The sequence below is a fragment of the Etheostoma spectabile genome, chromosome 22 (genome assembly GCF_008692095.1).
Source record: "Etheostoma spectabile isolate EspeVRDwgs_2016 chromosome 22, UIUC_Espe_1.0, whole genome shotgun sequence".
NCBI lineage: Eukaryota > Metazoa > Chordata > Actinopteri > Perciformes > Percidae > Etheostoma > Etheostoma spectabile.
In genome coordinates, this window is record NC_045754.1 from 3,584,071 (window position 1) to 3,597,167 (window position 13,097).

At 41.6% G+C, this 13,097-nt stretch overlaps 1 protein-coding gene across 2 annotated transcripts in view; it reads left to right on the forward strand.

The window, feature by feature from the left end:
* The first annotated feature begins 287 nt into the window (after positions 1 to 287).
* The window catches only part of LOC116672629 (MICOS complex subunit MIC26), a 57,311-nt gene continuing 44,501 nt past the window's right edge, over positions 288 to 13,097 (forward strand). For both annotated transcript variants that reach the window (XR_004327601.1, XM_032504556.1), the window contains exons 1-2: positions 288 to 386; positions 767 to 877. Coding sequence is in view for 1 of the 2 variants with exons in the window: in XM_032504556.1 (XP_032360447.1) it covers positions 369 to 386; positions 767 to 877 (129 nt within the window). In the remaining variant the exon portion in view is untranslated. The remainder of the gene's footprint in view (positions 387 to 766; positions 878 to 13,097) is intronic.

The window sequence follows — 13,097 nt, forward strand, 5'->3', positions numbered from 1 at the left end:
GTGTGTGTGTGTGTGTGTGTGTGTTTCTGACTCTTCTTTGTGACTCAGTTCTGTCTATTAGTCACAGGACTTGTTTTGTATTATTGTCCCTGCACAGATATATGCAGAAGGAACCTATGTGTATCATTCAAGTAAACAAAAATCCATTTGATGATGATGATTCGTCAAATATTTCAAGTAATATTAGACTATTAAGTATCCAAAGTATAATATTATTTTTTGTGTTTATATACTGTATTATAGAGCATGTGGACGTCTTCTGAGACGATCTTTGTTAGCGCTGACCACTCGAGTGAAATGCGCATGCGCGCTTTGGTGTGTCTCTCCGTCGGCTTGCCGTAGAAAAGCGAAAGTCTCCTGGAAAGAGAATGTCATATTTGAAACTGGTAACTAGTTTTAACAATTGTCATATTATGATCACCTTAAACATCGTGTACTTGTTAATTGGCGGCGGGCATATAGCGAAGCGTATGTTTTTAAGTGTTAAACGCGGAAATTATACGAAAAAAATGTAGTCAAAACGTTGCTAAATTAGTCAACTGACAATGTTAGCATGTTAGCTAGCTCCTGTTGCTAACGGGTCAAAAACACCCGTTTGACTCCTACTAATCAAGCCTCCATGTTACAACATGTGTAATTTCACTCCTACATGTCCCCATAGTGACTGAATTGTTATGTAAAATTGTTTAACTGACAAAAACCCCGTCGTTTTAGCGCTTTTTGAGCTAGTTTAATGGTCGCTGCCGTGGTGTGTGTCTGCCGCCAGGTGTCGCTGTGCGTCGCAGCTCCGGGTCTCACGGGCCTGCTGGGCGGCCCGGTGCTGGCCGCCTCCGAGGGGAAGAAGAAGAGCTCACAGCCCGCCCTGAGCATCGATGAGGTGGGTTGGTCAAGAATGGACACACGGGGGGGGGGCATGTCAAACCTCGATAAAAAACTGGCCCACTTTACACCTGACTCAACACTGACACATTTATGGTAATTTATCTAAATGGTTTTTTTTATAGCCAAATGTTTTATTTTATGTTTTTTTTATTTTTTTTATACTGTATCTTTATACTGTCTTCCTCTTTCTCTCATAGACTGTATTCTTCTGACTAAAACTGCTGCTGGAAATTTTAATTTCATCCCAAAAAGGAATTAATAAAGAGAAGTCTAAGTCGAGTTGTTGGTATACTGATCATATAGTAGTACATACCTCCAATTTCTATAAGGCATTAATGACCTGGTTTCGATTATTCAATGTGAGTTGTGGCACTTGCAGTGTCCCAGTGACATACGAGGGTTTGAGATTAGAATCTGATGGTGCACTGTGCAGATGATTTTGAACATCAGGAAACCAGCGTACTATACTATCGCTAGGGTGACAGACGTCCAGGGCTCACGGGGGACAGTCCCCCGATGTTAGCGATCTGTCCCGGCTGGATCAGTCCCCGGTTTTCACTGTGAACTGAAAGGACCCGAAATTGGAATGAAAGAAAGAAAACACACGACAAAACGGAGGTCCGAAGCCGAAGCCGATGGGTCGACTAAGAAAAAAGCTCAGAGATGTTTTAAGAAACAGGGTGGTTTTACGATGTAAAATTCACTGATTATTTTACGGGGTATGTGCGTTAGCGAACGCATTTCGCTGACTTTATTTTTAAAAAAGGATTTAATTTAACGAAAGGTCTCGAGCCCTTAGAAATCTTTGCCATAATGTTGTCAGGGGGGGGGGGGGAAACCACCACTTAGAATATAATTATGAGTCGTCAGCAGCCCTCTAAACGAGCACATGTTATGAATAAATACAAGCTGGCAATTCCTATAAATTACATGCAGCTTGTTTCTGCCGAGTGCAGCGGATCTCGTTTAATATCAATCTCAAAGGAAAAATATTGTCTCCAGTGGGTTTTTTTTTTTTTTGTTTGGGGTTTGTATTGATTCTCAATGCGCTGCTCAGAAAACAAAGAAGAAAAACAGCCTTGAGCAATAAAGCAAAAGCTGTCGTAGTCAGTAACCTACAAAACAATTATGAAAAAGATTGAGACTTTCGATTTGAAAAATTAGGACTTTCCTATTTTGAAAATATTAAGACTTTCTATTTTGAAGATTAGACTTTTTACTCTTGAAACATCTTAGGACTTGTTATTTGAAATAGTAGGGACTTTTTACTTGAATATTAGGACTTTTTTATCTTGAAATTATTAGGACTTTGTGTTTATCTTGAAATAAGTACGACTTTCTATCTGAAATATTAAGATTTTTATCTGAAACTATCGACTTTCTATCTTGAAAATATATTAAGACTTTTTATTGAAATATTAATACGAACTTTTTTTATCTTGAAATATGAGGACTTTGTTATCTTGCATATAGAACTCTTTTTATCTGAAAGATTAAGACTTTCTATCTTGGAAATATTAAGACGTTCTATTTTGACTATTAAGGACTTTATATTTGAAAATTAAGGACCTTTTTTTTCTTCTTGAAAACATTTACCCTCGAGGGATGTAGTGGAGTATGGAGTAGCAGACCGGGGGGTCTGGATCAGACCAGGGGGCGGTCTGGATAAGACCAGGGGGGGGGGGGGGGGGGGGGGTGTTGGGGGGCGGGGGACAGCTCTAGGTTCTCTGTTGTCCCCGTTTAAGTTTTACTAAAAAGTGGACCGGTTTTGGAGGTAGGGTAAGGAAAGTAAGGTAAATACGCTTCTGAGCTGAAAAAGGTCCAGGATTTGGTCTGGGAGGGAAATCTGGTCCCCTACTATAGTACTTCTTGCACGAGACGCAACATAACGAGGTTGACATGCCCCCCCCCCGTGTGTCCATTCTTGACCACCCACCTCATCGATGGATCAGGGCGGGCTGGTGAGCTATTCTTCTTCCCCTCGGAGGCGGCCAGCACCGGCCCGCCCAGCAGGCCCGTGAGACCGGAGCAGCGGCGACGCACCAGCGACACCTGGCGGCAAGACACACACCACGGAGCGACATAACTAGCTCAAAAAAAGCGCTAACTTTAAAAACGACGGGGGTTTTTTTGTCAGTTAAACAATTTTTCTAAACATAAAATTCAGGCACTTAGGGGACATTTAGAGTGAAACACATGTTGTAACCGGGAGGCTATTAGTAGGAGTCAAAGGGGGTGTCAAAAACGGGTTGTTTTGACCCGTTAGCAACAGGAGCTAGCAACATTGCTAACATGTCAGTTGACTAATTTAGCAACTTTTTCGACTTATCATTTTTTGTTCGGTATAATTTGCCGGCGTTTAACAATTAAAAACTCCGCCTTCGCTATATGCCCCCCGTCCGCCAATTAACAAGTACACGCTGGGTAAGGTGATCATAATATGACAAATGTTTAAAACTATGGCTACCCGTTTCAAATTGCCATTTTTCTAGTTCCCAGGAGAAGTTCGCTTTTCTACGGCAGCCGACGGGAGAGAGAGACACACCAAAAGCGCGCTATGCGCATTTACTAGACGGGGTCAGCGCTCACAAAGATCGGCTCAGACCGAAGATCCACAAGCTCTGATATAATCCAGTATATAAACACAAAAAATAATATTATACTTGGATTACTATATAGTCTAAGATACTGAAATATTGACGAATCAGCATCATCAAAGGATTTGTGTTACTTGAATGAGTTACACATAGGTTCCTTCTGATATGAATCTGTGCCAGGGAGACAAAATACAAAACAAGTCTGTGAAGAATAGACAGAACTGAGTCACAAAGAGAGTCAAGAAAACACACACACCACACACACACAGAGAGACACACAGAGGGGGGAAAGAGACACACACACCAGACAAAGAGGAAAGGAACACCACAAACACACAGAGAGAGAGAGGACAACAGAGAGCGGGAGAGAGAGGCGACACACACCACGAGAGAGAGGAGAGGAGACGAGAGAGGATGGGACGAGAGGAGGGGAGAGGAGGTGGGAGAGCGTGGAGGGAGAGGAGAGAGAGGAGAGAGAGATGGAGGGACGGGGGCGGAAAGGAGAGAGGAGAGAGAGGCGAGAGGGAGAGAGACTGGAGAGAGAGGGGAGAAGAAGGACGGAGAGAGGGAGAGGAGAGTTAGGGAGGAGGATGAAGAGGGGAGGGAGGGAGTGATAAGGTGGAGGGGGAGGAGCAGAGAAGGGACGGGGAGGGGAGAGGAGAGAGACGGAGAGGAGGAGAGATGAGAGATGAGAGAGGAGGAGAGGAGAGGAGAGTGAGAGAGAGAGAGAGAGATGAGAGAGAGAGAGAGAGAGCGAGATTAGAGAGAGAGGAGAGAGACGGAGAGAGGACTCGCGGAGAGAGGAGAGAGAGGACACACACCCACACCAACACCCACACACACACACCATCCACAAACACACCTACACACACACACACACACCACACCCAACACCACCCACACACCACACACACACAACACCACACACACCACACACACACACACACACACACACACAAACACACAACACACACACACAACACACACACACACACACACACACACACACACACACACACACACACACACACACACACACACACACACACACACACACAACCACACAAACACCACACACACACACACACACACACCACACACGGGTAGCCAGTGAAAGTGACCAATATGCAACATTTATTTCTGGAAAGAAGTTACAAATCGTTTCAAAGAGTTCTACTCAGATTATGGATATATTAATCTGATTTTCACTTTCGTTTTCGAGTACAGTAGTTGCAGCAAGGTATGTGTTTTTAAATCCGATATTCTGTTATCTAATGACAGAATGAAGACTGGGGGACTACAGGATGCTGCGATATGAATGGAGTCGCCATTAACAGACAGTAGTACTTTAACGGTTTTACACGTTTCTTCGTTTAACAGCAACCGAGAGGAGGATGAAGGAGGAGAGGAGGCAATGAGGAGCGACCGAGGACTGCTGAGGGGACAGATTGATGTCATATATCAGCTGCGGAGACAGAGTGTGTGGGTCCATGATATCAGCTGCGGAGACAAGTGATACGTCCATGATATTAGCTACAGAAGACAGATGTGATGTCACATATTAGCTTACAGAGACAGATGTGATGCAATGATACAGCTTGCGAGACGATGTGATGTCAATGATATCAGCCAGAGACAGCATGTGATGTCCATGAATCAGCTGCAGAGGGACAGATGTGAGCCATGATATCAGCTGCAGAGAAGATGTGATGTCCATGATATAGCTGCGAGACAGATGTGATGTCCATGAGATCAGCTGCAGAGACAGATGTGATGTCCATGATATCAGCTGCAGAGGGGACAGATGTTGATGCCCATGAGATCAGCTGCAGAGACAGATGTGAGTCCATGATATCAGGCGCAGAGACAGATGTGATGTCAATGATATCAGCTGGCAGCAGACAGATACATGGGATGGCCATGATATAAGCTGCAGTGACAGATTGTGATGTCATGATATCCGCTGCAAGAGGGCAGATGTGATGTCCATGATATAGCTGCAGAGACAGATGTGATGTCCATGATATCAGCGGCAGAGACACCCATCACAACTAACCCTCATGTGGTCCTCGGGTCAAAAACTGACAAAAATTTGACATTTTCGTCCTTTCCGACTGTAGTGGTGTTTTCCACTACACCATCTTACTAGTTTTTATACTTTTTGGAATTCATGTCAAGAACCCTCATTTATCTAGAATATACATATATTCAAGTAAAAAAAAACAGCACAGATTTTGAATTAGTGTGACGAATAAGTAAGATCAGAGGAATGAAAGTGATCAATTGTATTTGCAAAGAGCAAATCCAATCAATTTTTGTGGTAATTGGTTAAAAAAAAAAAAAAAAAAAAACATATTTCAGATATAGACATTTTTGTAAAAGGGGCAAATTCAACAAAGGACAACAGGAGGGTTATTCCGCATTGTCGGTCATTTTCTGCAACTATTTGTGTCTTTTCCGCACCCAAGCTGAAATGATTTGATACTATAAAAACTGAATTGACAAATGGAGAATAGGAGAAATGAAAACTATGAGAAAACAAATGAAAGTTTTGAATTTAGCAGGGGGAAAAGTGATTTTCCCTTTTACTTGGAGGTCCTTCAATTTAGCTTCTTTGTTCCAGGGTTTTTGATAGTTCAGATTGAAGCTGCGACGAAATAGGCGATCGAAATAACGTGGAACTATTTTGTAAACAGACATTTTCAAATCATTTTCTGACCTCCGAGTCTAAAATAATGAGGATTTGCTGCTTTCTTGTCTTATAGTAGAAAAAAAATAATAGATCTGGAGTTTTCCACTGTTGGTTTGAACAGAACGGAGGACATGTTAAGACGTCATTTTGGCGCCTGGGAAATCAGTTTTCACAATATTTGATGTAATGACTAAAACAGGTGGAATTGATATAATAATGACAGTAGCTGCACCCTCTGCATTAATACATCTTCTGAAAACATTTTCCCCCCCTTTGAAAAAACAAAGATGCATATGGCGTTTAACACACAACTTCTTCACTGAGGGACGTTTAACTTGGAAAATGTGAAAATGTGTTGATGATTCCCCACCCCCCCCCCAAAAACACCCGACAACTGCTAGTGGCATCACCCATGACCACCGTACAGCTGTGGACAGGAAGCGACATGTTATACAAGAACAGTGAATTCAAAGGTGATAACGGGGAGTGCTGTTAGTTTACTGCCACTGGACAAACAAATCTGTATTTTAAAAAAATGATTGAAAACCTGTAAAATTGACATTTCGTGAATGAAAATTTTGCAAAGGTTGGTGCACACGGTGATAAACGTCTACACCCAGGGTTTCAACGCTATGGTTTTGTTCCCACTTGTCGGTTGGGGCAAGTAAAAAAAAAAAACAATTTACTTGTCCAAAGTCAATGTTTTTACTGGACCCCAAAAAAAAGAAAAAGGAAAATCCAAGCAAATGGGGAGGAAAAAAAAAAAGTTGAAATAAATGTAAACGAGAAAGTTAACAAAAAACAAATGTCAAACATCTGGACAAAATAACGTACAAATCCTTAAAAAAAAAAAAAAAAAAAAAAAAAACATAAATAAACATTCAAAAGTAAACAAGTCCCAAATAAAAAGTTAAAAAAAAAAAAAATGAAATATTAAAAAAAGTAAAAAAAAAAAAAAAAAATGTTCCAAAAAGCATCAGCGCCAACTCCGTTCTGATTTGGCCGACGGCACGTTAAAACTAATCTGATGATAGGAGAGTGCCAGGAGGGCGAGTAGGTTGGGATATAACTTGCCCCATTGGAAAACCTTATTGTTGAACCCTGGCGCCCGTTACCTTTAAATGACCCCAGTACCCTCCTTTAAAACTGCACCTGTTAATCGTTAAGACCCAGTACAGTACATGTGAAATACTTCCGACTATATCGGTTCGCTGATGTTTTAACCATGTGGTCCGTTTTAAAATGGGAAGAAAGAGCGTTTTTCTCACGCATCCATTAACTACCCACATGGAAGGTCGGTGAAGAGGAGACGGGAAAGTAGACAAAGTACAATTGAAAGCAACATGATTGACAATGACCTTCGTGAATAAAAACCCTTACGGGCTGTTACGCATAGCTCGGTTGGAAAGCAAACACACTTCAGTGAAGGATAAGAACTTAAAGAAGCGGCTGGCGGACAGAGCTGCATCCGTGTTCACAGCCCTTTTCACAGTTGGACTCATTGTAAAAAAAATAGATATACTTTAAAAATAAAAAAAAAAAAAAAGGAAATAAATATCAAGAAACATGGGGCTGGTAAGCGGCAGGGCGTGCTGGGCCGCTGAAGCTACACAGGTAACACATGACATCAGAAGTTTTGCTGAAATTGCTAATAACCTCTCTGATCGACCAAACAAAAGACTCCAGGTGAATGTCAGGTATGAGATCAACACGGCCGACGGGGAGAGGCTGGTGAAGGGTCAGCTTGGTGGACACACTGGTGATAATCTCCTAAAAACAACTGAAAAGTCTGGTTATACTGAGCACCCCAGGATGACACGTCCATACACGAAGCTGGGTTTTTTTTTGTTTTTTTCTCAAGACAAACAGGAACGTGTCAGTCGGGTTTACAGCTAAATGAACAAGGAGCCTCACGCAAAGAAAAGGTTTTTTAAATTATGGAATAAAAAAAAAATAATATAATATGAAATCCTCAAAAAGTCCAGACTTCTCGTACGAGAACAGACGTCAGCCCGGTGCCACGGGGACACACACACTGGGACACACCACGGGAGACACCACACACACGGGGACACACACCGGGGACCCCATACGGAAAAACACACACACCACGGGGACACACACACACGGGGACACACACACACGGGACAACACACGGGAAGACACACACCACGGGAGACACACACACGGAGACACCCACACCGGAAGACACACACACGGAGACACACACACGGAGGACACACACAACACGGGGGAACACACACGGGGATCCATACGGAGACACACACCACACACGGGATTTTGTTGAAGTATTCCCCTGAACAGCGGGTATTATTTCCTTAGGAAAGAGGTAAGACGAACAGCTGTGGGAGTCTGAGTCATCTGAGAGCTGGGCACTATCACTTGGATATTATATAGAATCCTGATAGTGAGCTAGATATATTTCTTAGATTTGATATCGCAATTGACCGAGGATCTTTTCCTGGGTTTGAACGGCTCGCTTACAGTAAAGTGATGTCATTTTCCTGAACTTAAAACACCTGTTTTTGTGGCCTTCACCCACGTACTCATTATCCCATTTACTTGAGGAGATTTTCAGAAAAATACAATGTGTAATATTTTTGAACGCAACGTAGTCCAACAACTACAACCATCGTTGAGGTAATTTGGTAAGATGCTCTCGTTGTGTTTTTTATTTTCTCCATATCACCCGTCCCTGTTCTACTAAAATGATGTCTAACGTTAACTGACATAAAACTGCAAGCGTTGACATGACAAACTAATGACCAAGTGAGCCTGAATTAAAGTTACCAAAACGAGCTTTGACCTCAGATGGACAGCGTTAAGCCCGAGGGGGCCCAGAGTCACAAAGATGAGTAGTGTTAGAGTTGTTTTGAACATGTTAAAACAAAATAAAAAAAAAAAAAAGATAAAAAAATGAACATTTAGCAACAAAAACAAAAACCAACAAAGAACCAAAATCCTCAGCAACCATACTCATATTCAAAAAGGATTAAAAATGTTTCTGGTCGCTAACTCCCTTTTTACTTGTAACTTCTATTACTTTCATTTCATTCACTTTCTGAATTCTAAATTGTACCTCCTGGTAATGTTTCTTCTTTCTTTCCTATGATTTGAGCAACTTCTATGACTGGTTAATGGTTGTGGTTACACTCGGGAAGTTTGTGTTTAAAGTACTGCGGTCGAGCGAGAGATTTCGGTTGGCGTGGGTTTTGCAGCGACACCCAGGAAGTGTGCCTCTCCACCCTTACCGCTCGTGTTGTCTTCCTGTTGGACCAGCAACTTGTCCTTCAAGTCAAAATTCAGATGTTTTTGCCGCTTCGTAAGATTTATTTCTACTTTTTCACGTTTGGCGTTTTTTAAAAACCTGATCTGGTTTATATAAGGTTTTCACTTACCTTCTCGGGAAGTCTTGGTCAACACAACCTCATTTTTGTCAAGTAAATATAGTTTTTAGGTAAAAAGGCAGAAAGATGATGAGTATTTTGACTGATAGTTAAGATCTGAGGAGTTGTGTGGATAACAGATGGGTAGATGTCAAGTTTAGTCCCCATTACTGTTTGGAAACCATTAAATACAAGAATTCAAAGCTATAGATTCAATAAAACACCCACAAAAATTCAGTGACAGTAATCATTAATTTAACCTTAAGGTTGGGTGGAATCATCCATGTTATTTAGAGAGCAATTTGGAGAAAAGAAATCCATATTTGATATAAACACACTTAGAAAGGTCAGTTTGACCCGAGACAACACCAGGGTAACTCCACATGCAGGTAGTAGTAAGCCTGACAAGATGTTGGTTATGGGGACTCCATGGCTGGCTCCACCGAGGGGCGTCATTACTAAGCCCCGCCCACCGACTCTCTATACACGATGTGATTGGCCTGACTAGGGCTCGCAAGCCAATGGAGAGTTGCTAGAACTGACCGTGGTCTGTAGATCGCATTTGCAAACCGAAACAAACCCAACTATTAAAATGTTATTAAGTGGTTATTGAGGTATTGTGTGATAGGAACACACGGCATTGGTCCGTGTATGGTTCGCCATTTTTCGGAGCGACGCGCACGCTCTGCTCCAGGCACGGCCTACCGGTCTCCACACTGCGAGGCTTCCGCTCTTCAGGCCTGTTGTCAACGAGGCAGCTGAAACAGAATCGTGTTAATATAGAAATCAAAAGCCCCATAATCAGCGAAACTGAACCCACAGTCATGAGTCAAAGCTGAAAAAAGCTTTTATTTTTTTAACCCTTGTGTTGTCTTTCCCTTTGACCATGAAAAGGTTTTTCGCCCCCTTATCTCAACGTGTTGTTGCTTTTACACAGGTTTTTTGTTTTTTTTTTATTAATTTTGTCACTTTTCCAAAACATTTTACCCGTATTTTGACTTCTTTATTTTGGATATTAAAAAAAACAAAATTGAAAATGGGGTCAAATTTGACCCGAAGAACAACATGAGGGTTAACTCATTTGTCACTTTTTTAGATTTTGTCACTTTTTTGGGTTTTCATCTGTGGGGGAATCTGTCTGTTTACAAAACCATATGTGGTGAATTCAAGACTGTTAGTCAAGACCAACCTTGCGAGTCCAAGACAGTCCCAGACCAGGACTGTCGAGTCGAGTCAAGACCAAGTCCAACAAGGTTTGAGTCCAGTCCAAGACCGAGTCCAGGACAGAAAAAACAGGTCTTATCATGGCAGTATCAAGACAAAACGTTTGGGTTTCATTTTCCCTCAAATTATTATCACTAATAAAGACACCTGGACTCGGTCCAGACCAGAGACATGTTGGGCAAGAACAGCGGGCCGAGACCGAGACAAAGTCAGAGTCCAAATACTAGCGAGTACCGAGACAATTCCGAGACAACACCGGACCTTCTAAAACCGGACTCGAGTAAAAGCCCTGGATTAACGGAGGAAAATAGGAACTAGGGCAGACATAGAGGTGACAGGACAGGTAACATTGACACACCAACACCTGGACTACATAAATACCTGGACTCACACACACCGAGGGACTCACATTACCAACCTGGACTCACCACACACACCTGGACTCACATAAATACCTGGACTCACACACAACTGCACTCACAACACACCTGGATCACCCACAGGATCACAAAATACCGGACTCACAACACACCTGGACTCACAAATACGCTGACTCACACACACACCTGGAATCACCATACAACGGACCGACACACACAACACACCTGACGTCACATACACATGGACTCTCCACACCACTCCACACACACCTGACTCAATAACACTGTACAACTTGACTCAACCCTGCACTTTATGGTAATTATTCTAAATGGTTTTTTTATAGCCAAATGTTTTCTTTTTTGTTTTTTTTTTTATACTGTTATCTTATACTGTCTTCCTCTTTTTCTCTCTATACTGATTCTTCTTGCTAAAACTGCTGCTGGAAATTTTAATTTCATCCCAAAAGGATTAATAAAGAGAAGTCTAAGTCTAGTTGTTGTATACTGATCAATATAGTATTAACAATACCTCAATTTCTATACTGCATAATGACTGTTTCCTGATTCATGTGAGTGTGGCCACTGCAGTTTCCCATTGACATACGATGGTTTTGTAGAATCTGATTGCACTGCGGCAGATGAACACATGACACAGCGTACTATACTATTAGATAGGGTGACCATACGTCCCGGCTCCCGGGGGAAGTCCCCGATTTAGCGATCTGTCCCGCTGGATCAGTCCCCGGCGTTTCACTGTGACTGACCGACCGAAGTTGGAATGAAAAGAAAACACCGACAAAACGGAGCGATGGTCGCTCCAGAAAAGCTCAGAGATGTTTTAGAAAACCGGTTTTACGATGCTAAAATCACTGATTATTTACATGGAGTCGGTGTGCGTTAGCGAACGCAATTTCGCTGACGGTAGTTTAAAAAGGATCTTAATCTTTAACAGAAAGGTCGAGCTCCTTAGAAATCCTTTCATAATGTTGTCGCACGTAGAATATTAATCTGAGTCTGTCAGCAGCTAAAACGAGCACTTTATGAACGTAAATAACAAGCTGACAATTATCCTATAACTTCATTGCAGCTTTTTCTGCCGACTGAGGATCTCGTTTAATATCAATCTCAAAGGAAAATATGTCCCAGTAGTGTGTTGTATGCTGATTCTCATGAGCTGCTGCAGAAGAAAAGCCTTGAGCAATAAAGCAAAGACTGTCAGTAGTTCAGTGTAACATTACAACTTATGAAATATTGAGACTTTCTATACGTGAAATATTAGGGACTTTTCTTTGCAAAAATTAAGACTTTGCTATCTTTGAAATATTAAGACTTTTTATCTTGAATATTAGGACTTTCTACTTTGAAATATTAGGACTTGTTATCTTGAAATATTAGACTTTTATACTTGAATAGCTGACTTTTTTATCTGCAAATTTAGGATTGTATCTGAATATTAAGACTTTTTATCTTGAAATATTAGGACTGTCTATCTTGAAATATTAAGACTTTTTATCTTGAAAGATTAGTTTGTTATGATTTCTTTTCTTTTATATTAGGGCCATTTAGCTTTCGAATATACTTGTCATCTTGAAACTATAAGTACTTCTATTTTTGATGATGTCTCTTAAACGTATCTTTACATTCATTTGAAATCATTACAGACTTTCTATCTGGTAAAACATTCCCCTTGAGGTGTAGTTGGAGTATGGGAAGTAGCAGCAGGGTGGTCTAGGTCTACAGGGGGTTATCAGACAGGGGGGGGGTGGGGACAGCTCTATGTTGGTGTCCCCGTTTTAAGTTTTTACTTAAAACGTGACGTGTTTGAGGTAAATACGCTTCTGGCTGAAAATGTCCCGCCCATTTGTCTGAGAAATCGGTCCCCGACTATTAGTACTGCTTGCACGACTGCGCATGA